This window comes from Pelodiscus sinensis, chromosome 10, assembly GCF_049634645.1.
Source record: "Pelodiscus sinensis isolate JC-2024 chromosome 10, ASM4963464v1, whole genome shotgun sequence".
In the NCBI taxonomy this organism is placed as follows: Eukaryota; Metazoa; Chordata; order Testudines; family Trionychidae; genus Pelodiscus; species Pelodiscus sinensis.
Genome location: NC_134720.1, coordinates 32911277 through 32937093, shown reverse-complemented (window position 1 = coordinate 32937093; position 25817 = coordinate 32911277). Strand labels below are relative to the sequence as shown.

The 25817-nt window shown below is 46.9% G+C and overlaps 2 protein-coding genes across 4 annotated transcripts in view; one reads left to right on the top strand and one right to left on the bottom strand.

Annotated features, from left to right (window-relative positions):
* TRIM59 (tripartite motif containing 59) overlaps positions 1–18409 on the top strand; it is a 37125-nt gene extending 18716 nt beyond the window's left edge. Inside the window, exon 2 of the transcript XR_012906273.1 lies at positions 10479–18409. The gene's annotated coding sequence lies outside the window, so the exon portion shown is untranslated. The remainder of the gene's footprint in view (positions 1–10478) is intronic.
* Positions 18410–23119: 4710 nt separating this feature from the next.
* SMC4 (structural maintenance of chromosomes 4) overlaps positions 23120–25817 on the bottom strand; it is a 94337-nt gene continuing 91639 nt past the window's right edge. For all 3 annotated transcript variants that reach the window (XM_006123439.4, XM_075937823.1, XM_075937822.1), the window contains exons 22-24: positions 25099–25331; positions 24253–24436; positions 23120–23695 (exon numbers count right to left, since the gene is read on the bottom strand). In XM_006123439.4, coding sequence (XP_006123501.1) covers positions 23519–23695; positions 24253–24436; positions 25099–25331 — 594 coding nt within the window. In that variant the 3' untranslated portion in view covers positions 23120–23518. The remainder of the gene's footprint in view (positions 23696–24252; positions 24437–25098; positions 25332–25817) is intronic.

The window sequence follows — 25817 nt, the reverse complement described above, 5'->3', positions numbered from 1 at the left end:
CGAGTGGTGTAATCCTGCATCATTATCAGGTGCTACTGATCTCATGCCCTCTCCATTGTTTCTTGCCACCTGCGGTGGTTAGTCGGAGCATCTCTTCTGACTTTGTCTTAGGCCTTGTAAATAGTTGTTTATAGTAGTGTTAAGTAAACTATCCAAACTCCTACATGCCTCAGGATCTCTCATCCCAGATTATTTTCAAGTCACCTAGCAACATTGTCAACCTATCCAACCACTCTCTTAGGGCAAATTCCTCTGCTGGGCTATCTCGAAGATTCTCCTTCTGCCCCACCACCCCTATGAACATGATTCAGTTCTGTGGAGATCTAGAAGCTTATTTTCCTTGCCTCTGCCTAAAGGAATATTTCAACACACCGATGCACAACATACTGACCTTGCTGCTCCTCTCTGCCAATTCCACAAGAGGAAATGCTTGTATGTGGATGCCTACTAACGGTCCTAACGAGAGTCTTGACTTCTACATCGACTGCATCGGCAAAAGTGTTCGAGCTGACAGTCAGCAAACAACAGCATGCAGAATGGAATGCTATACGCAGCCTCAAAAACAATTCTATCGTCACAATCAAAGAGGCTGACAAAAGGGGCGCTGTAATCATGATGAACAGAAGAGATTATGAACAGGAGCCGACCAGACAACTCACCAACACCAGATTCTACAAGTCTCTCTCCTGTGATCCTGCTAAAGGATACAAAAAAACCAAAACAACCCTAAAACAAGTATTCATGAAACTCCCTTATGCTGCTCAGGACCAAATTTACACTAACACACCCCTTAATACCCAACTAGGAGTTTTCTATCTGCTACCCAAGATACACAAACCTGGAAATCCCAGATGACCCATCATTTCAAGCATTGGTATACTTACAACAGGATTATTTGGCTATATTGACTCTCTTCTCAGACCCTATGCTACCAGCACTCCTAGCTATCTTCGAGACACCACCGACTTCCTGAGGAAACTACAAAACATCAGTAATCTTCCTGAAAACACCATCCTGACCACCGTGGACATAGAAGCTCTTTACACCAACATTCCACAGGAAGATGGATTACAGGCTATTAGGAACACCATCCCCAATGACATCACTGCACACCTGGTTGCAGAGCTCTGCGACTTTATCCTCACCCAACTACTTCAGATTCAGAGACAATTTGTATCTTCAAGTCAGCGGCACCCGCATGGCACCACAATATGCCAACGTCTTTATGGCTGACCTTGAACAATGTTTCCTCAGCTCTTGCCCCCCTGGCACCCTTACTCTACTTACAGAGCATTAATGACATCATCATCATATGGACCCACGGGAAAAAGACCCTTGAAGAAACAGGGATTTCAACAACCTCCAGTCCACCATCAACCTCAGCCTGGATCAGTCCACATGAGACATCCACTTCCTTGACATTACAATACAATTAAATAATGGACAAACTTCCACCACCCTATATTGGAAACCTACCGACCGCTACACTGACCTTCATGCCTCTAGCTTCCATCCCAGACACATTTCTCAAACTAGTGTATACAGCCAAGCTCTAAGATACAACTGGATTTGCTCCAATCAAACAGACAGACAACCACCTACAGGATTCATGTAGAGCAACCATAAAACTGAAATACCTACTCAGAGAAGTAAAAAAACAAATCAATAGAGCCAAAAAAGTATCCAAACACAAACTACTTCAAGACAGGCCCAAAAGAGAAAACAACAGAATTCCAGTTGTCATCACCTATAGTCTACAACTTAAAGCCCTCCAACACATTATCAACAATCTACAACCTATCCTGGAAAATGACACCTCACTCTCAGAAGCCTTGGGGAAAAGGCCAATCCTTGCTTACGGACAACCCCCTTACCTCAAACAAATTCTTTCCAATAACCACACAACACATCTCCATCATAATCATCCAGGAATCCACCCCTGCAATCAGCCCTGGTGCCAACTCTGCCCCCATATCTTCACCAGTGATTTCATCACTGGACCCAGCCACATCAGCCACCAAATCAGAGGCTCATTTAACTGCACATCCACTAATGTGATCTATGCTATCAAATGCCAATGATGCCCCACTGCCATGTATATTGGCCAAACTGGACAGTCTCTATGGGAAAGAATTAATGGACACAAATCAGATATCTGACAAGGCAATACACAAAAACCTGTTGGAGAACACTTTAATCTACCTTGACATTCACTAATGGATCTCTAAGTCGCTGTTTTGTTTCAGGCAAATTCCACAAGCCAAATACACAGAGAAGGATTGGAACTTAACTTCATTTACAAGTTTAATTCTTATGCAAATGGTATGAACAAGGACATCAGCTGGCTTGCACATTACCTCCCCCACATCCTATGACTTAACCTACCTACCAAACAATGGGAGATGCTAATGGTTCTTATCAGCCTCTTGTAACTATTTAGTCTTTGGTGCGACTAGACTATTTGTTGTTTTTTTAAGTTTTTCCTGTTACAGACTAACTCGGCTACCCCTCTGAAGTTTATTTACTCACTGTCTCTCTTCTTCCTTCCCTCCCTTTTTTCCTTCTCCCTCCCCCACCTTCCCTTATTTATTCTTGGATCTGGACTTCTAACACACCTGTCATTTCATAGAATCATAGAATTATAGGACTGGAAGGGACCTCGAGAGGTCATCGAGTCCAGCCCCCCGCCCTCAAGGCAGGACCAAGCTCCGTCTACACCATCCCTTTGAAGAAGAGGGTTTTGCGCATGAAAGCTCGTGATACCATCCACATGTTTTGTTAGTCTTTTAGGTGCTACTAATCTATTTGTTTAAGTTTTTCCTATTAAGTATAGTTAAAGATAGAGTTCTGGAGGGGTGGAATGGGACTTAGTCCCAGGCAGAGCATGGCCCCATCTCTAGGATTTAAACCTATTACATGCTTAGGCCCTTCATGGACTGCAAGCAATCCCCACAGCAGCTGCCTGTAGTGCTTGAGGAGAAATAACATATGAGGGATAAGGGTACTTGTAAAAACTTTTGACTCAAGTATTCAAAGTGGGGTGTTCTTTTGCAGGATCTCCTCAGGGAGGCTGCCCTTTGGCTTCAAAGCTGTCTTGCCAAGACTCACCTAGTACCTTGACCTTGGTGCACAGTACATTCCTGGCATTGGGCAAGAAAGCCCATGGCGGTATAAGGCAAAGGACTCAGTTTCAGCTGCCCTGCCATGCTGGAGTCACAAGGAATGCCTCCCTGATCAAGGCCCTTAATCACTTTAAGGATCCACTACTGACTTCCAGGAGTGGTAGGGGACCCACGCTTTTGATTACATCAATGCCTTCCCAAGCTCTCCCAGTGCTAAGAGTGCAGAAATGTCTGCCCATGCCACAAGAAGTGGCAAGAGCTCTCTACAAGGGTTGTCAGGGCTGTTCCCCACTCTGGCACTCTGAGTGCAGAAGATGGGGGCCTGCAAAGAGCTCAATGGGAAAAAAAATAACCTTTGCCGCTATAGGCACGGATTACAAAAAATTTTCCCCAGAATCACAATATACAAATTTTGGGGTATCACTTCCACCAGGAAGTGATTTTTCTCTTTCAAAAAACAGGGGTGAACACTTGAACCCCACCCCCCAGGGGTACCCCAAGCTCTTTTGCCCTAAAAGAGTTTGAAAAAAGAAGAGAAAAACAAGCTGCAGTCTCTAGTAGCTGACCTCTCAGTCTCAGGCATGCAGATACACACACAGACAGACCTTCCAACACTCAAGAATCAAATCAACTTAAAAAAGTGATTTTTATTAAAAAACAAAAGATATACTTCATAAAGCATACATGGTTGCTAGATGTCACAGAGCAATTAAGGAAAACAAAACACAGAGCAAAGTCTCTGGGTACAACACTAGATGGTAAATGGGGATGGGAGCATAGATTCACACAGAGTAGTTCAAACTAAACCACAAAATAAAGAAAAAATACCCTGAGCGCAACTAGATTCTTCCCCCCCCCCCCCCCCACCTTTACTTATGTCCAATCTTTCTTTGGTTCAGCCAATTTCCATGCTCTAAATTCTGTGGAGGCATGGTAGTCCTGCCTGGGTTTAAATCAGTCTGTGTGTCTCAACTCCTGGTTTTTCTCTCCCACACAAAGAAAGTAGGCAAGGAATCTTATACAATTCAAATATTAATACTGTATGCCCGTTGGTTCTCTGGTTTCCTATCAACACCTTTGCTAGCTTTCTGAGCTTAAACCCCCAAGTCCAGGGCTACTCAACTTTGGAAGCTCTGGGGGCCACAATGATACTCTCAGCACATGCTGAGGGCCGCAACTTAAGTGTGGTTGCATGTACATGCAAATATTTATCCAAATATATGCAAATAGCTTTTCACACTGATGGACATGAATACAATGTTTAAAGCAAGACTACACAACACACAGGCCCCATTTAAGTCAGTTCTGCTGACATTAATAAAATGCAATATTTACCTGAGTCCACCCATACGGCAGCACTTTTAATGAGCAATGACAGTCCAGGAATTTAACTACTAAAATGCATATCAACAGAAGACCATTATATTGAGTCTTTTTTTTGGCTCCCACCTGTGAACTGTGCATTGAGCACCGCATAAATCCAAACCGCACCGCAAGCCCAAACAAATGGTCCATGGGCTGCATGTAGTCTGCAGACCGCATGTTGTGTTGCCCTGCCTTAGTCACTGTGTGCTGGTCAGCACTCTCCCTATTCATTACAGGCGCTAGCCACTAAGCATGCTTGTAGCAGAGCACTCAAGAGAATGCAGGGCTTCCTATTTCTGTGCCAGATTTCCAGTGTCACAGCCCAGGACCTTTGGGACTCATCCTTGGTTGCTGGGAATGGTTCCTGTCCCCTCAATGCGGACTGCCTTGGAGGAAGTGCCTGTTTCCATTCCACCAGCATCGCTCACCTTCCCACTAGTCGTCTGCAATACAGATCTCAGTTGTCTGTCCTATGAGGAGCTCTCCCCTTAGTTATTCCAGTTTCCTTGGCCAATACTCCCACTCTAAGACCAGTCTCCAGAGGCGATGCTCAGCAGGCAGACGTCAATGGCCCCACACTCAGCAGAAGGGGATTCCTCCAGTATGAAAGAGCAGTTAAACCCCTTGCCAAGACCTCATTGGCACAAATGGGCACCTGAAGCCATGCCAATATCTAGGTCACCTCTTTGGCAGCATGGCCAGCAAAGTGGACTGAGTGGGGCATGCTGGTGATGATGATGCCCCCTCTTGCCCCTCCTGCTTGGAGGTTGGGGTAGAGGAGACAGCACCAATGCCAAAACCCCTCCCATCTGGGGATGATCCCCTGGAGCCTACCCCAACAGTACAGTTGTCCTTATCGCTGGATAAGGTAGTCACCAGCCCACTGAATGATTTTAAGGAATTCTAGTCCCTGATTTGACAGGTGGCCAAGAATTTAGGCCTAGAAGTGGAGATTGCTGAGCAGGCAAATCTTTGCTACAGCTGCCCTACAATGATTGGTTCAATAGGCTGAGAGGCCTCACAACCAGGCCACAAGTTGCACTTCCGGTAACTCAGAGGCAAGTGTGGTAGTAGTGTGCACATGACACAGGAAGGGTTCAGAGAGGCATTCATTGCTGCTTGGAATTGCTCTGGCAGAACCATTGGTGCCAGATCCTGTTTTGCATGTGGTTGCATAGTCTCCTACATCAAGGCACTTGTAGAGGTGACAATTTTGAGCCACTCTAGTTTGGAATAAGAAAGAATGGTAAGTCAGTAAAGTGAATGGCAGTGGTGTGTGTCACTCACACAGGAGCAGATGCAAAGCAGTTTTTGAAACGCGCTCACTGGAGCATAGTTGCCGTGTTGGGAAAGTGCCCCGCAGATGGGAGAAATCTGAAGGATGACTACTATATACAACTAGAAACTATTTACAGGAAAAAAACCCACGAGCAGCAGTTCTCTTAGCAGACTAAGACCACTGAAGAACTGGGGTTCATGTCATGGTACCTTCCCCACTCTGGCATGATAAATTCAGAAGAGGGGGCCAGCAAACGTACCCCAAAACCTTATCTACCAGGCTTTGGTATAAAACTTCCCCCCAAAATCTTAAAACCCCTAGATTTTTGGGGATAAAATCTCTACTGCCACCACCCAAGTATTGATATGAAAAATCAGGGAAGAGATCACTTGGGAAATCTCAGCCCTAAAGTACAAACCAGGACACCACCATTAACCAATACCAGGTTAATAAAAAGAAAAGAGAAAACTTTTATTATCACCACCATATTCCTGTTGCAAGCATAATGACCAGATGGAAAAGCAACAAAATAATATACTCATGGAGAAACTCCATGTGCCTAGAACTTCATTACAAAAGAAAGCCAAAACATCAGATCTCATTTCCCAAACCATAAAATAATAAAACCTAACGGATTTATCTAAACTTTACCCTACTTACAGAAAGTGAAGAATTATTTGTTGGAGAGAGAGACATGTCTGTCGTCCTCAGTAGCTGGAGGGAACTCTCTAGAGACCAAAGAAGGGAAACCCAAAAATTCCTTTGTCCTAGTTTGAACTTCCTACCTGCGTTCCTATTGGCCAACTCTACCTGAGTTAGGTATAGTTAACCCCTTAGTCCCTAGTCTGCTGGCTAACCCTCATGATCATGACAGGTTTAATAGAGTTTAGAGTTTAAAGAGAAGCTGGATAAATTCATGGAGGTTAGGTCCATAAAAGGCTATTAGCCAGGGGATAAAATAGTGTCCTTGGCCTCTGTTTGTCAGACGCTGGAGAGGGATGGCAGGAGACAAATCGCTTGATCATTGTCTTCGGTCCACCCTCTCTGGGGCACCTGGTGCTGGCCACTGTCAGCAGACAGGATACTGGGCTAGATGGACCTTTGGTCTGACCCAGTACGGCCGTTCTTATGTTCTTATGTTCCAACTCCAGCCATGCAGCAGTAAGAGGAAACTGGAGTGGCACCAACCTGCATAGCCTCTTAATGCACCATGAAGTGAGATGTGCTGGTCAACAGACACTACTATGAATGGTTCTGGCTCCAATGCAATGGTGAGCATATACACCTCACACTTGTAAGACCATACATTGAAGACCTCCTCGTAAGACCATACATTGAAGATATCAGTATTCCAAGGTGGTTGTCCATCCATGTAGTAACCAGGAACAATTATGGTTAGGTAACCAGTATCAGAGGCACCTCCCACAATTTTGGTACATATGGGCTACTCATCTCTCGTTTGCAGTTATCAGAGGCTATTCAAAGCTCTAGCACAGCCCACGGTAGCACCCCATTCTCTGTCCTGCCAGATGAATTCCCACACTATGTAAAAATATGCAGAGTGATTATTAATATTCATTGCCAATCAATAAACTATGTATAGTAGGCTATGGCCTATAAGAAGAATTAATAAAATTAAATACTGTCCCTTGACTAGGAAGTAAATCAGGAACTTGGAATTATGGGCAATGGCTGCTAACAGAAAGGAAATAATCAGCAGCTTCATGTCACCCACACTTCTTATACATATGAGAAATTGTAAGCAGTGAACAGAAATAGGGAGTAATAAGAAAAACAGAAAGAGGTAGGGAAGACCCTTTGCAATTAATTGTCCAAAATGACAGTGTTATTACTGAACCACTCCAAGCAGCAGCTTCCTGCCAAAGGAGGCCTCGGAATTGGATAGAAAGTCCACTTTATAGCGTCTAATAAATATGTTAACTGACTGTTGCTGCTCTGCAGATGTTTGCAGTGAAAGTGCAAGTTCTTACTGCCCAATAATATGCCATTGATCTCATGTGCAATGTACCTTAATACCATCTGGAGAGAACATCTGACATGTGTCGCCATGCTTCATAGCTTGATGCAGAAATATGTACTTGATGCATCCAGGTACTGCTATCTTGGATACTCTAGGCACTGGAGCTTTGCATGGAGACAATCAGGGTGTCCCTGCTTCTTGTCCATTTGGTTTATTTGATACAGATTTTTAGTGCTTGCTCTTAGAATGTCTAAAATACGCCACAGCTTTTCCATCAGATGCTGTAGCTATGGCCAGAATGAGAAGAGGGTGCTCTTCTTCAAGGCATGGAAATATTAATTAATAGTAGGCAAGCCTTCTGTGGTTCTTAGTACACATCATGTCATGATGGAACACAAAGTGGGGCTCCTGCCTGGATAAAGTTGCCAGGTCAGATTTATCTAGAAAATATGATAGGAACCAGAATACAGGTTTTGATGATGTGACATTGGGTCCCTCAAATGGTGGATGCGAGAGGATGTGGTCTGTGCAGAACTACCTTTTGTGAGCCAAAGCCTGATGGCACGGCTTGTAATCAATGCATCGGACACAGGATGGGGAGCACATCTGGGCAACCAGGGGACCCAAGGTACACGGTCCCCCAAGGAGCAGGAGTGCCACATAAATATCAGGGAGCTCAGGGCAGTCAGGCTGGCCTGCCACATATTTCTGTCAGACCTGAGGCACAAGGTGGTCTTGATCCTGATGGACAACATGAAGGCAATGTTTTATATCAACAGTGTGGAGCTCGCTCCTTCCCCCATTCCTAGAATCCCTACTCCTTTGGGAGTTCTGTTTAGCTCATGACATTCATTTGGAGATGGCATACCTACTGAGGGAACAGGAATGTCCCAATGGACATGCTCAGCCACTCTTTCACAACGAGTGGTGCCTTAAATGAGAAGTTACTCACCTTGTGCAGTAACAAGGGTTCCTCAAGATAGGTCCCCGTGGGTGCTCCACTCATGGTGTTGGGCTCTTCCCAGCGCTGCAGCTCGGAGGCTTTGCACAGCTGTTTCTAGCCGGGTGCACCTGCACAGTGTACAGCATGCGCTATTCACGCCGTTTGATCTTCGCGTGCACTCGGCTTCCCTGTCAGTTCCTCTCACCGCTCCGTATCTGTAAGGATACAAAGAACAAAACAACTCTGGAACGGGGAGGAAGGGTGGGATGTGGAGCACCCATGGGCACCCATCTCGAGGAACCCTCGTTACTGCACAAGGTAACTTCTCGTTGCTTTTCGAGTGTTCCCCGTGGGTGCTCCACTCATGGTGACTTCGTAGCAGTGCTTGGGTTGCGTTCCTGGAGTTCAGGCTTGTCAATGACCGAAAGCACTGCTGAGGACATTGAATGGTCAGGAATCCATCTACGCACTACTGCGTAGTGATTCATAAATGTCAGGCTCGAGGACCATGGGGCTGCTCTTCAGATTTCCAGTAGAGAGACTCCTCTGGCAAACGCTGTAGATGTTACCACCGCCCTTGTAGAATGTGCTTTAGGCAAAGTCTGGAGGGACTTGTTTTTCATTGTGTGGCACATGGTGATACACGAAACTATGATGTTGGAGAGATGTTGACAACACAATGGATTTCCCATTTGAGCAGTCCGCTATGGATACTATTAGGCGGTCGGTCTAACGCCAGGACTGTGTTCTGTCCAGATAGAATGCTAAAGCTCGACATACATCAAGGGTATGGAATAGCAAGTGTCGAGCCGAAGCATGTGGTTTTGGATAAAAGACAGGTAAAATCACTGGTTCGTTGATATGAAATTGTGTAGCAACCTTAGGGATAAAAGCTGGATGGGTACATAAGGTTACTGAGTCTTTTGTAAGGACTGTCAAAGGTGGCGTTGCCATGAATGCTGCCAGTTCGCTCATCCTACGGGCCGATGTAACAGCCAACAAAAATACTACTTATGTGTTGAGCATCGATAAAGAGGTGGTGGCTAACAGCTCAAAGGGTGGGTACATTAATGCGTCGAGTACCAAGTCCAAACTCCACGAAGGGGGAATGAATCTTTGCGGAGGTTTAAGGTTTCCTATACCCTTAAGCAGCTTCTTGGTCATGGGATGAGTAAAAACTGACTGATCCTTGAAGCTTGTATGAAAAGTGGTGATAGCTGAGAGATGAACTCTCAGGGTAGAAACTGAAAGGCCCGCTTGGTGCAAGGAGAGAATATAATTGAGAATGTTGTGCATTGGTGCAGAATGCGGTTGGATGCCAGTTTCTTTACACCAAGCAACAAATCTTTTCCATTTTGCCAGATAAGAATTTCTAGTGGTTTGTCTCCTGCTGTTTAACAATACTGTCTTTACAGCTTCTGAGCAGGATTGCGCCTTTACCCTGAACCAGCTATGAGCCATGCTGTCAGATGGAGACTCTCTGGTCTGGGGTGAAGCAGCAACCCCTGATTCTGGGAAAGGAGGTCTGGGAGGAGCGATAAGGGCCGTGGTGGTGATAGGGACATCCTGTGGAGGAACGGGTACCACGTTTGCCTCGCCTAGGCTGGCTCCAGGAGTATGATCGGGGCTGCATCCTCCTTGACTTTCTGTATGACTCTTGGGATAAGCACCATCAGTGGAAACGCATAAAGCAGGGGTGCTTTCCAAGGAACTAGAAGTGCATCTCCCAGGGGGCCCTTGCCTATACCTCCCCTGGAACAGTAAAGGTGACACTTCCTGTTCTTGTAGGTCGCGAACAGATCTACTTGCAGTATTCCCCAAACTTGAAAAATGCTGTCCAAGACATCGGGGTGGATTTCCCACTCATGATCCTGAGGGAAAATTCTGCTTAGAGCATCCGCCGTGACATTGCTCGTGCCCGGTAAGTAAGACGCCACCAGAGTGGTACGTTTTTTTATGCACCAGTTCCATAGATGGACTGCCTGCGTGCACAGTAGTCGTGATCGTGCTCCTCCTTGTTGATTGATATAGTACATAGCCACTATATTGTCTGTCAGCACCCGGACAGGTGTACCAGCTATCTGTGGACGGAAGTGTTTGCAGGCAAGTAACACCGCTTTCAGCTCTAGGAGGTTGATATGAGACAGTGCCTCCGTTGCTGACCATCTGCCCTGTATGAACACGTCGCTGATGTGTGCCCCCCATCCCAAGAGAGAGGTGTCTGTGGTCACTTGGGTCGATGGCTGCTGACATTTGAATGGAACTCCTGCTAGTAGATTTTCCGGGCTAAGCCTCCAGCTGAGGGATCTCCGAACTAAAGGAGTCGGGGTTATCACCTTGTGCAAGGAGTGTCTCGTTGGAGTGTACACGGATGACAACCAGTGTTGGAGACAACGAAAATGAAGTCTTGTGTGTTGGACCATGTTGGACCACGAAGGTGGTGGCAGCCATGTGCCCCATCAGGCAGAGACAAGTAAGTCCGGTGACTGTAGGCGCATGGATGACTACTGTGGCTAGATCGTGTAACAGTTGGAAGCTCTCTCGGGGTAAGTATGCACAGGCCATGGTGGAATCAAGCCGTGCGACCTTGAAGAGTATAGCCTGTGTAGGGTCTGGAGACGACGTTTGCTCGTTGATGATGAGCCCGAGCGATGAAAATGTCTGCCTGACTAATGCTACCATGCGCTGGACTTCTTGTCTGGACCTGCCTTTTATAAGGCAGACGCCCAGATATGGAAATATGATCACATCCCTGCGTCACAAGTGAGCCGCTACTACCGCCAGAGTATTTGAAAATACCATGGAAGCAGATGCAAGTCCAAATGGTAGCACTCGATATTGGAAGTGATCGTCGCCTATAGTGAAACGGAGAAAACGCCGGTGAGCCGGATGTATGGCTATATGAAAATAGGCGTCCTGGAGGTCGAGGGCTGCAAACCAATCATCCTTCTCCAGTGACGCAGTATCTTGGCAAGGGTCACCATCTTGAACCTTTGATGGCGGAGGTATTTGTTTAACCTTCTGAGATCGAGGATCGGCCTCCATCCTCCGGTCTTCTTCTCTGTTAGAAAATAGTGTGAATAGATGCCCCGCCCTCTGAACTTAGGAGGTACAGGCTCTATGGCTCCTATGGACAGCAAATGCTGAGCCTCTTGTTTCAAATGGCTCTTGTGAAAGGGGTCCCTGAAAAGGGATGGGATTGGTGGGTTTGTGGGTGGTATGGTGGTAAAGGGGATGGTGAGCCCAGATGCCACCAGTTGTAATACCCAGTGGTCTGATGTAATGGCTGTCCATTGGTTTTGAAAAGGTCGAAGTCGATGGTGAAAAAGATCAGTGCCTTGATGTTGTTCCATCACAGTAAGGGGTTGTTGCATGCCCTCGACCAAACCATCAAACTTGCTGTTTGGGATTTTGCTGGTTGTTCGACTGAAATGGTTGGTGTGACGGACCCCCGCAGATCCGCACTAGAGACGGAGCTGGCAGCACCCCCTTCAGGCCGCTGGGCGGGCCAGCAGGCAGCCCCGAGAGTGGGGGAGAACGGACCCGGGGGGGAAACCCCGCCAGAGGAGGGGCGGCGGGAAGGAGGGGCCAGGAGCGGCCACAGCCGAAGCACAGGGAGCCCAAACGGCGCACCGCTCAAGCAGAGCAGCGCAGGTCCAGCGTCGGGGCGGCACGCCCCGGCCGTGACGTCAGGGAGCGCCAGGACGCCCGGGGGTGGAACTGACACCCCCGGCGTCCCCGCCCGGGCCGCTTGAAAAGCGGCTGGGCGGAGCAGGCAGAGGCAGCACTCGGAGGAGCTGCCACCGCCCCAGCTGCCAGGGGGAGCCCCCCTCACGTTGGAGGAACACGAGGAGCAAACCCGAACCCCCACGACGGCCGCGGGACGAGACCGACGCTTCGGGCGGGGTAAGCGACTACGAGGCCCCCCCCGACGAGGGGGAGGGTAGCAGGGAATGGAAGGAGCCCGGGACGGGGTCCTTCTGGCGCCCGTGGACAGGTGCGTTACGGGGATAGACCCCACCTGTCGTGGGAGGAACGCTTCCCTTGTTCCCCCACTTAGGGCCCCGGGCTGGGACCCGGTGGAGAGGGCGGGCCCGGGTCCCCCATACCCCCTCCCCACCTCGAAGCCCCAACCCACGCATCACCCCCCCCCCGCGGGGGTGAACAACGCAAGGTACAGTAGAGGATGAGAAGGGGGCCTTAGAGCCCCAGGGGCCAAGGCCCTTATCCTCCTTCCGCCCCGGCGAGGACCTTGCCCTCGGACAGGCCGCCGGGGGCGACCCCGTCCCCTCGCCCCTAGCCCCGGACAGACTAGTACCCCGGGGCTGCCAGAGAGGAGTCGGGACAACGAGTCCGCGGATCCCCGGTCCGGACTCGCGGCCGGGTGATCGCACTCAAACCAGGGGCCCCTTTCTGGGGGGCCCTAGACAGCGGGTCCGCTGAACCCCCCGCCCCGGGCGGGAGGGGGTGTTTGCACCCACACAAGCCGTCACAGTTGGGTTTTCTTACGTTCCAGGCGCTGCCTCTGACGTGATTGTTCTACTGCTCGGTGTTGATATTGTTGATATTGTTGTCTTTGATAGGGGTAATTGTACCTCTTCTGGGATGGATAATATTTTTTGCAGCGGAACGGGGGTGTGTACATCCCCAGAGTGCGAAGTGTAGATCTGGAATCTTTCCCAGAGTGCAGGATTTCATCTGTCTTTTCTGCAAACAGTTTGTTCTTATCAAAGGGGAGGTCCTCAACTTTTGTGTGGAGTTCCTTTGATACTGCTGCAGAATCTAGCCAAGATGAGTGTCTCATTGTTATCGCAATTGCAGTAGTGCGGGCTGCTGTGTCTGCTGCATCCAAGGAGATCTGCAAGCTCACCCTAGATGCTGTAAAATCCTCCTGCACTAGGGACTTCAGGAGGGGTCGCTTGTTTTCTGGAAGGTACTGAAGAAGCTGAGAAATTTTTTCTTAATTATCAAAATTATGGTTTGATAATAAGGCCACATAATTGGAAATACGCAGGAGAAGGGTCGCCGAAGAGTAAACCTTCCTGCCAAATGTGTCCAGTTTCTTAGCATCCGGTGTTGACTTATATTGTGGTGCTTTGGCCCTTTGTTGCACTGCATTGACCATGAAGGAGTTCGGCTACGGATGATTGAAGAGGAACTCCAGATTCTTGGCAGGGACAAAATATCTCTTATCGGCCTAGGCAGGGTGGTGCTACTGATGCTGGCGTTCGCCAGATGGTGTCTGCTGCCTCCATAATGGCTTTGTCAATTGGGATGGCTACCTCTGCACTCTGCCTGGGGTGCAAGTTTTTTAGCATTCGATGTTGTTTCTTTCGTGATTGTGCTATCTGTATTTCTTGGGATTGAGCCACCCGCTTGAACAGGTCTTGAAACTGTTTAAAATCAGTGGTCCCTAACCTTTATGGGCTCCTGGGCGCCCGGGGGCGGGGCCACTCACGCGCCGGGCGCCCAGGGGCGGTGCCGCCCGAGCCTCTTGTGCCGTGGGCCCGGGGCTGGCGCCGCCGCCCGAGCTGCACGCCTGGGGCCGGCACCGGCGCCGCGCGCCCGAATGTGCGCTGGAGCTGGGGCCGCCTGAGCGCCGCGCACCAGGCGCTGGTGAGTGTCGCGCGCCTGGGGCCGGCGCCTCCAGTGCACCCCGCGCCGGGGGGCGGGGCCAGCCCGGGTTGTCGGCGGGTGCATACAAATGCCCTGGCAGGCACCATGGCGCCTGCAGGCACCGCGTTGGGGACCACTGGTTTAAAATCGTCTGGTGGGTACGTGTCCTCTGGGAAAACTGCCCCATGAGAAGACGAAGGTGAACTATCAGGAGCTCCAGACTGACGGTTGTCCTCCTCAGACAATTGACCCTCTTCAAGGTCTGACTGCTGCATTGTGTCTGTGCAGCTGTGTGATGGGGATGCCAGACGATGGTCACAGTGCTGGTGTGGCAAAGATTGCCTCGCTGATGGTGGGTTGTGGTGTAAGGACTGCTGATACCCATAACTAAAGGAATGTGAACGTGATGAGCATGGCGAAAGGCGGTGATAGTCGTAATAATGATCTGATGGATGAGGAGACGAACATCTGGACAATCTATTGCTGGTATGCCACCACCCATGTGGTGGAAAGTAGGATGGGCATCTATAATGATGTAAGAAGGGTCAGGGTAAGCTCTACCCTGACATCTGGTAATGAACTGTGACGAGTGGTGCAAAGAGACTTCAGGGGCTGATCTCATTTGCATAGATACACCCAATTTGCATAGACACACCCACCCCATCTAGTATGTGCTCACAGAAGCCCAAATGGTCACTTTGGCCACTGTGGGATTCCCAGTCTCTCTGTTATTGAGGCAGGGGGATAAAAGTGTTGTTACCCTGATTATGTGAATCAAGGACAATGGAATGGTGGAACTGTTGATGACAGAAGGATTCACCATAAAGTAAGTAGCACTCGCTAGACAAGGGGCATGGGTTCCAAACCCAGTCAAATTGAGAGAAGCTGGGGACAAGTCTTTGCACCTGGTGGTAGGGCCCTGTCTGAGGGCCTAAACCACACTGATTGCACCCCCTCCTCTCTCCACTGTGGAATATCAGAACTAATTTGGATTCCATTAAGAGTCTAGTTGGGAGCTGCAGAGTTGGCTTTGCTGTGGGCCAGTAGAGCACTAGCACTGAGGCTTCTCTATTATGAGCTGAAGAGCTGAAATCACTGTGTGCTGTGGGGAGCCTGGCATTATACTGCGGAAGAGCTGAAATCACTGTTGCTGAGGGGAGCCTGGTGCTATGCTGCTGAGCTACTAGCAGAGCAGCTTGCAGGGCCAACCAGCAAACGCAGGCGGACAGTGGAGTGGTTTGCAGGGCCAACCAACAAGCGCAGACAGAGCAGCAGAGCGGTTTGCCGGGACAACCAGCAAGCACAGGCGGACAGCATAGTGGCTGGCGGGGATGACCTGCAGCTGGTAGGAGCAGCAGGAGCAACCAGCTGGTGGCCAGGAGTGTGGACAGAGATGACTGGTGGAGCCGGACAGTTCGTGGGACAGCTGAGGCGGCTCACTGGACGACAGGTGGAGTGTGGCAGAGTGACTGTTGACGGTGGCGGCAGAACCCTATGGAGAAGCGGAGCCATCGGTGAACCACGTAAGGTGTATCAATCCCTGTCCCTCCAGGTTGGGATGGTAAAACCCTGCCAGGTGAACTTTTGAACCCTGGGGCGGCACTGACCTGGGACAGAGACTTTTGGGGTGTTGGACTTTGGGTGATTCGTGGCTGCGGGGTGGGTCTTTGCCCATGTTTGGTCTATGAATCAGAGTTGTGTTTTCCCAAGTTAATGCTGATGTCGGTTACCTCATGTTGTTAAAGGTTTGCTGCTATACTGAGGCTCTGTGCTTGCAAGAGGGGAAGAATTGCCTCTTTGAGGCTCCCAGAGGTGTAAGTAAGATTTCCCAGGTCACTGGATGGGGCTCGTGCTGGTGTTGTATTACCTTGTTGGGAGGAGACCCCTAGACACTGAACCCAGCCCTTGCTGCTATTAACTCGGCCGGGAAGAAGAGTTACAATAGCTTCTACAATAAGGGAGCTCATAGGGAGAGTCCAATCTGTAATAGGTGTGATGCCTGGGGCTGTGATAACATAGCCATGGCATAATGGTGAGCCATACGCTGTAGATGAAAAAGAAGGACCCGGTGAGAATCTCGGGGAAGGGGAGAGGTTAATCTCCTGCCCATGTGGAATGAATGGCTCTACTTGTAGCTGTGTCTCTGGCCCCTGCTTCTGCTCTGGCGCCTGTGCGCCAGCCAGCTGTTGCTGCTCTGTGTAGTCCGGTGCCGGGGCTGGCTGGCTACTTGAGAAGCCCCACATTGTTGCTGTGACCTTGATTGAAGGGGTGCTGGTGCAGGGGGGTTTCCCCCAGTGCTGGCGGCATGCTTGGCATTATATGAAGCTCTGCAGCCACGTGCCAGGGGGAAGAAAACGGTGCCAGTGCGTTTAAACTGTGAGCGCCACTTTTCCGCACCGCTGCAACCTTCAGCGCCGGCAAAGTGGTCAGCTGGGTTGCCGACACCGGGAGAGTCTTTTGCACTGCTGCCACCCACGCGGCTTTTTCCTGGGCTTTTGATGATCAATGCGGTGCCGGCACCAGGGCTGCTTCTGGCCCAGAGGACATTTTTTCAGGCACCACAACCTTTGCTCCCTTCGTCCCCAACCTAGATTGCAGGGATCGCAGGACAGAGCCAGAGGAGCCATGCTGATCCGCCACCATTATTTCGGGTGGAAGGGATCTGGCTGGGGAGATTCTCTTCCTTTTCTCTCGCAGCTCAGGAGAGGAGATTCTCCTCTTAGGGGTTATCCCATTGTTCAGAGGTTTCCCCATTGAGGTCCAGTGCCGTATCCAAGAGGAACATTTTTAATAATCTCTCTGTCACGGCGAGTTCGGGCTGTCATCTGTGGTGCCTGCACTTATGGGGAGTGTGATTCTCCTCCAGACAACGAACACACAAAAAATGTCCATCAGAAATTGGCATTGGCTCACTGCAGTGAGCACACTTTTTAAAACCTGGGGATCCAGGCATGATCAGTCACTGTTTCCTTCTCAGACAACAGTGTTTTTTTTTTTAAAGCTGGTCAGTGGCTTGTAACAGCAGGGAGCTGCCGCAAGCCTGGGTTTTCTTAATGAAGTATAAACAGAAGTCCTTTCTTGTTTGTTTGGTTGTTTTTTTTTTTTGATAAGTAAGAACAGGTAACAAGTAAAAACTACTAACTATATACAATCAACTAATTACAGGTTCCCTGGGGGAAGATAACTGTTGTGAGGAGAGAGAGAAAGAGAGAGCTCTGTCTGTACTCAGGGACGGTTAAGAGGAACTGACAGGGAAGCCGGGTACGCGCAAAGATCAAACGGTGCAAATGGCACGTGCTGTACACTGCGCAGGTGAACCCAGCTGGAAACAGCTGTGCAAAGCCTCCGAGCTGCGGTGCCGGTACGAGCCTGACACCATGAGTGGAGCACCCACGGGGACCACTCAAAGAGGAAGGAGAGGTGCTGGAGCAGATCTTCCAGAAGTGGGTTCATCCCCAGGTAGATCTCTTTGCTTCTCACAGGAACAGGAAGTGTCAGGAATACTGTTCTTAGCTGGGGTAGGGACCAGAGTCCAGGGGGAACATGTTCTTGACTGATTGGTCCCCAGGCCTCTATGCATTCCCCTAGTTCTCCCGGATCCACAAGGTCCTCATCAAGGTAAACAGTCTCAGGGCCACAGTTATTCTGATAGCCCCAGACTGGCCCCAGCAATACTGGTTCCCTATCCTCCTCGATATGACACAGAGGGAACCTGTTGCCCTACCCATGGTGCCAGATCTAATCGCCCAGGACTTGGGGTTGGGACGGCTGTGCCATCTGAACCTGCCATCTCTACACTTGGTGGCATGGTATATCCCTGGCTGATGGAAGTGGAGCAAGTGTGCTCAGACATGGTGAGGAGGGTCCTTTTAGAAAGTAGGAAACCCTCCACTAGGTACACTTACTTGGCCAAGTGTAGACATTTTTCTGAAAGGGCATTACAGAAGGGAGTGCATCCCTTGCAGGCATCCATCCCACTGATCCTTGACTATCTCCAGCACTTGAGCCAGATGTACCTTTCTACATCTTCCCTTAGGCTACGTCTACACTGGCCCCTCTTCCGGAAGGGGCATGTAAATTTCACTAGTCGTCGTAGGGAAATCCGCGGGGGATTTAAATATCCCCCGCGGCATTTAAATAAAAATGTCCGCCGCTTTTTTCCGGCTTTTAAAAAAGCCGGAAAAGAGCGTCTAGACTGGCCCCGATCCTCCGGAAAAAGCGCCCTTTTCCGGAGGCTCTTATTCTTACTTCAAAGTACACTTCAAAGTAAGAATAAGAGCCTCCGGAAAAGGGCGCTTTTTCCGGAGGATCGGGGCCAGTCTAGACGCTCTTTTCCGGCTTTTTTAAAAGCCGGAAAAAAGCGGCGGACATTTTTATTTAAATGCCGCGGGGGATATTTAAATCCCCCGCGGATTTCCCTACGACGACTGCTGAAATTTACATGCCCCTTCCGTAAAAGGGGCCAGTGTAGACGTAGCCTTTTTTTTAGGGTACATTTGGCAACTATAGCAGCCTCTCATCTGGGGGAAGGGGGCAGATCTGTTTTTGCAAACTCAATGGTCAAGAGGTTCTTCAAGGGGGTAGACAGGCTGTTCCCTCATGTCAGGCAGCCTGTCCCACCATGGGACCTCACTCTCATGCTTACTAGACTCATGTGCCTGTCTTTGAAGCTGTTGGCCACATGCTCCCTTCAGCACCTGTAGTTCAAGATGGCCTTTATAGTGGCAATCACATCAGCTAGGAGGGTTTCAGAGTTAAGAGCACTAACGTTTGGCCCCCCCTTATATGCAGATAGGCTATGTCTGTGTCCCCACCCAGCCTTCCTCCCTAAGATGGTCTCTACATTCCACATAACAGGACATTTACCTACCAGTGTTCTTCCCGAAGCCTCATGTGACTCCTAGGGAATGGGTCCTGCACTCACTAGGCATGAAGCGCACGCTGGCATTTTACATAGATAGGACAAGAAAGTTTCACAGATCACCACATCTCTTTATTTCAATAGTGGAAAGGACGAAGAGCATGCCTGTGTCAGCCCAGTGTTTGTCATCCTGGATTACTTCATGTATCAGAGTGTTAGAACCTGGCGGGTAAGGTGCTGCCATGCATCACAGCTCACTTCAATAGTGTGCATACTTCCTGGCACAGGTTTCCATACTAGATATCTGCTAGGTAGCCAGATGGTTGTCAGTGCACAAGTTCACAGTGCATATGCGATTGCCCAGCAAGCTAGAGAGGATGCTGCTATGCAGACTGCAGTGTTGCAATCAGGCTTAATTTAACCTATACTGGTCTCCGAAGTTCGCCTCCAGTTGTTTTTGGTAGGGAATCACCTAATTTGAATGCACATGAGCAAGCACTCAAAGAAAAAAGTTACTTACCTGTAACTCAAGTTCTTCGAGCTGAGCTGTGTTGTTTATGTCCATTCGACACCCCCTCACCTCCTCTTCATCAAAGTTCTCCGGCAAAAAGGAACTGAGGAGGGGAAGGGCCAGCAGGGGTACTTATTCACCAACATGCTGGTGCCACTCTAGGGGCTCCCTGTTGGCCCAACGGATATCACTGGGGAAAAAAGGCTCCAAAATCCGTGCACGTGGTGCACACATACCTAATTCAAATGGACATGAGCAACACATCACGAAGAACAAGTTACAGGTAAGTAACTGTTTTTTCTGGGCTATGCTGACAGTGCTCTCTGGTGCATCCAAAACTCTGTAGTAGGGGGTTAGAAGTGCGGATGTTGCCAGCATCCCATAATGCACTTTAGTCCCTCCCCCATTGCATGAGATAAAGGGGAGGCAGTGTGTTCATGCCTTGTGGTGCTCTGGTCACAGACACCATAGCAACACAGGCATGAAAAGGACGAGAACAAAGCTTGTCATGGCACGAAGGTCCTGCTCGTGCAAGGCCTGGCACTGATGCTAGTACAGCCACCAGTCAATCCTCTGGACACAATGGAATACTGGTTCTGGTGCTATGAGACAAGCTGAGACTAGCAGAACCATACTGTGATGCAGAGAAGGAACGATCAGCAGTGACTGCAGAACTTCCAAGTGCTCAAGACCGTGTTCTTGGAACTTTGTAAATGGCTTTCCCCTGTTCTGAGGCACCAGAATACCTGAATGACTATGGACAAGTGCATGGCAATTGCCTTATGGAAGCTTGCAAGGCCATACAACTATGGGTAAAGGGCGAATCATTTCAGAGGGGGGAAATCTACGTGGGGGCTGCTGTTACAAGTAGCCCAAGCCATCAATTATATCTTGGTATGGAGGATTGTGGCTCTGGGAAACATGGACACCATAGTGGATGGCTTTGCTATGATAGGCTCCCCTGACTGTGGGATCACATCAATCACAAAAGGTACTCCTCTATTCACCTTCACCTTTCGAGGAAGGGGAAGACCGTAGTTGGATACAGACTGGCTAACCTAGTGAGGAGGGCTTTAAACTAGGTTCAAAGGGGACAGGTGACCAAAGCCCATGGGTAAGTGAAGAACATGGAGACAGGTCGTAAATGGGAGGGAGCGAGGGCTTTAAGAGCAGAGAGAAAGGAGGGACAAGGCAGAACTGGGAGGCAAGATCAAATCAGTATCTTAGATGCCTATATACAAATGCAAGAAGTCCGGGTAAATAAGCAGGAAGAACTGGAAGTGCTAATAAATAAATACAACTATGACATTGTTGGCATCACAGAAACTTGGTGGGATAATACACGATTGGAATATTGGTATAGAAAGGTACAGCTTACTCAGGAAGGACAGGTGGGGGGAAATGGGAGGAGGTGTTGCCTTATATATTAAAAATGTACACACTTGGACTTAGGTGGAGATGGACATAGGAGACAGACATGTTGAGAGTCTCTAGGTTATGCTAAAAGGGGTAAAACACAAGGATGATGTCATGCTAGGGGTCTATTACAGGCCACCTACCCAGGCGGAAGAGGTGGATGAGGCTTTTTTTAAATTACCAAAATCATCCAAAGCGCAGGATTTGGTGGTGATGGGGGACTTCAACTATCCAGATATATGTTGGGAAACTAACACAGCAGAGCACAGACTATCCAATAAGTTCTTGGACTGCATTGAAGACAACTTTTTATTTCAGAAGGTTGAAAAAGCTCCTGGAGGGGAGGGGGGGAGAGTGGTTCTAGATTTGATTTTAACAAATAGGGAGGAACTTGTAGAGAATTTGAAAGTGGGAAGGCAGCTTGACTGAAAGTGATCATGAAATCATAGAGTTCGTAATTCTAAGGTATGTTAGAAGGGAGAATGGCAAATCAGAGAGAATGGATTTCAGATTTTGGTAAGCTCAGAGAGATGGTAGGTAAGGTCCCAAGGGAGGCAAGACTGAGGGGAAAAAACAACTGAAGATAGTTGGCAGTTTTTCAAAGGGACATTATAAAGGCCCAAAAGCAAGCTATTCCGCTACATAGGAAAGATAGAAAATATGACAGAAGACCACCTTTGCTTAACCAGGAGATCTTGCATGATCTAAAAATAAAAAAGGAGTTATATAAAAATGGAAAATAGGACAAATTACAAAGGATGAATATAGGCAAACAATACAGGAATGCAGGGACAAGATTAGAAAGGCAAAGGCACAAAATGAGCTCAAACTAGCTACAGGCATAAAGGGAAACAAGATTTTCAGGTCCTTGATTTTCCACTCAGCAGGCATCATCTCCCAACGCCATGATGAGGTCCAAGATCTGCTGGACACTCCACAATGACACTCTTCTGCACCCCAAGGAACTGAAGTCTGGGGAAGTAGAAGTATTTGAAGTGGTCACAGTGTTGGCAGGACAGTTGGAGATCATCTCCACATGTGCATGGTGTGCTGCTCTTTCTGAATATGCTCGCAATGCTGGCCACATGGAGAGGCCAATCAACTTTTCCCAATGGCTTTTTGTGCTCACCAGGGACAACAGCAGACACACATATTCTGGCCAGAGAGGTCAGGGCGGGAACTGTGTGAGGTCTCCTGGAGGCCAACAGTCTTCACTTTCTGGCAACATTGTATTTACGTTACCGTAAGTTTCACTATGCAAGGTCAGGAATAGCATTACTCCTCATGAAAAGCAGGAGTACTTAAATCAACATTTGCAACCCTTAAAGTCAACATAACAGGCTTGGTAGTGTGGATACATCACTTAGGAAATCTACCATAAGAAGCTAAAGTTGATGTAAAGTCTTAATGTAGATCAGACCTATGACCACTAGTGGCAACCTTGATTTCCTGCTTCTCCTAAAACTGTTCTACTGACCTATATGCATGGAACACTCCCCAAATAAAATCTGTAGAGCTGACTACTCTGTTCCTTTTTTAATATCTGCCTGTGTCACAGTGGCTAAAGTGCATTGCCTAATTATAATGTGCAGTTAATGATTCCTTAACCACATTCCCCTACTGAAGCTTCTAAATTGTACACACAGCAAATATATATGTGTGTATTCTACAACTACTGTTTTCCTTACCTCCTCTCCATCCAAAAGCACACGTGCCCCTGCTTTTATTCTTCCTACACCTGTCACATCTTGTCCAAATTTATAGTGCAAGATCTTTTCTTTGGGGGGGGGGGGGGGGGGGGAAAGGAAGTGGGGACGACGACGACGGATGACAGAGGGGAAGGTAGCTCTTATTTTAAGTTTTCACAGCAAACATTACATTACAAAAGGGCAACAATCCTGATGTAATACAAACATTTAGTGTTGAAATAAGCATTTTTTTAAATAATGGGAACTGTATACATCACAATTCCATCAATAACATATAGACACATCTCTGAACATTATAGCTCTATTCAACAAGAACTTGAATTAGTTAACTTTTATTTTAATAAAATACAGTGTAAAAAGCTGTTTAAAAATCTACAGGTAGAGCCCAAACATTGGTATAATGCCTACTAAATGAGACTTTAAAATGTACTTAGATACACACTTTTAGAAACAGTTCTGTTATGCTCAAATGTATATAAATTAAGATAGCTACAAAAATTGAGTGTAGCCAATTAACAGAAAATATTAGCTCTTCTACATATCTTGGCTTACTAAGAACTGCAAATAATGAAAGCTAAGATATTAAAAAAATGTTATGGGATAATGATGAATCACACAACAAAACAAAGCTAACAGAATATAGACAAACAGCAGAAATAGTGGAAATACACATTAGAATAAGATTTCACTGTCTTCAGAATGGAAGATTACACATTCAGCAGCATCCAACAGAACCAATTTCAGCAAGTCCTTTAGATCCAATTATTTTTGGGTTTGTTGCAACACTTTTTGTTGTATTGTGAGTCTTATAAATTCCAATTAATCTATCTGCAATTTCAAACATATTATTTCGTAGAGAGATGATGATAAATTGTGCATTTTTTGTTTGCTCCTGAAAAAGAAATAAATCATTTCATATTAGGTCACATTATTTTAAAAAAATTATACTCTTATGTGAAGTAATTATTAAAGCAAGTTCAGCTAATTTGGAAATCTTAGAGATGAAGGTTTTATGCAATATGGAAGCAAGAAAAAAAAGTGGTAATATATAATCACCTAAACTTAGATAATTATTTTTCGTTTACAATACTTTATTGTCTGACCCTTGAGAGGAATAATAATAATAATACAGGTTGCACCTCTGCTGGTACAGGACTCTTTGGTCCGGCAAGATGTGTGGTCCAGATGTCAGGACTAGAGAACAGGAGATCCTACATGATGGGCATCACATATAAAAAAATCTGTCCACTTAAATGAGTGCCTAAAAGGGAGCAGTTGGATGCCCAAAACTTATCTAATCAGAAATAAGTGACACATCCAGTGATCACACAAAGAGTTGCAATTTGACATTACAGACAGAATTGCTACAGAACACTGATAATTTCTGGCATGGATGGAAACTATATTGGTAAATAATGTATTCTATTTATTATATAGAGAAATACTTACATATATATAAAATGCTACAATTGATACATTTTTAAAGTCAAGAGCTGCATCAATCTCATCCATGAAGTAGAGGGGAGTTGGCTTGTAATGATGAAGCGCAAAAACCAAAGCTAGAGAACTAAGAGTCTTCTCTCCTCCTGACAGATTAAATATCTTCTTCCAGCTTTTCTTTGGTGGTCGTACACTGAAAAATTAAGAGTTTATACATTATTTCCATTCATATTTATTAATGTACAAATTAGTTTATATAAAAAAAGTCTTCATGCCTCAGTAAGAAATATTCTTATCGTCTTTAAATATTATGATTTCTAAAATGAATATTAACAAGTACTTGAGAAGTTACCCCTCAGAACTACTCTTTACAACTAATATGGAATGGATCTACTATCAGAATCCATTTATGAAACATGGAGCAGAACCCATAATATTCACTTATACTCTTCAAAACAAGTGACAATCTTCTGTGTAGATGGTTACTAAAATGGACAGATTTTCCAATAAACCAAATAATTTCACTCCATTTATGTTGGAAATCCCTTACAGAGTAGTGTTCCATGTTCATGTTCAAGAACAGCTGATGTCACTTTACAATTATTTTTTCTTGACAGGAGTGACTTTTTCATACAAATTACATTACATTTATTCTCTCCCCCTGGAGTTCATCTAATTTTATTTAAATGTGTCTTTCCTTGCTATCCTTTCATTAATAGCCATAAAAGAAAAAAGATTGCCCTAGTTGGTTCAGCATAACTGCTTTACTTCTTGTTTTAGAGCTGTCTGATGAATATTCAAACCATGAACACCAGGTTAAGAAATGTCATTGATTAAAAATTGTTTCAGACAAACCTAAACATGATTCCTTCAGAGAAAGGATCCAGACTGTCTACAAGCTCTAATTCAGCATCTCCTCCCAAGGTAAGCATTTGGTAATTTTCCTTTAGTTTATTTGTTATTACATTAAATCCTGCCATAAACTCATTAAGCCTTTGTTTCCTAAGGTCTTCATAAGCCAATCTAAAGTTGTCTCTCTCATTGGTAATTTCATCCAGCTCTGTCACACGTTTCAGATACAGTTCTTCCTGCAGGGGAAAATGGAAACAAATGAAATTTCCTTTTTAAGACCAAGTTATTTCTACTTTTCTGAAAGAGCACTTTTTACTATTAGTAGCTGATATACACTTACAGCTAACATATGTCATAGGTTCTTTGAATTCTAAGATAATTTTATTTATTGGCACGTGCAGAAGGGATTCAAGATATCCATGAGTTTGTGGGACTTGTTCTGCACCGCTTACCGTGGAGTAGATGGGATTAACAGTCTTATCAAGGGAGACAGAGGAGAGCAGGGGACCAATCAGCATTTCTTCCCCCTGTGACTGTTTCCTTATCACTTTTCTTTGTCTTTTTAAGGTCTGAAGCTACACTAATTGACTTGGATGTGATGGTTTATACTATCTCTTTGGAAAGAGGGATCCTGGACAGTATTGCCTATAAGCTAAGTGCCTAAATGGCCACTCAGGAGAGATTCAAATGCCACCTAGCTGATTAGCAGAGCACCCACAGAT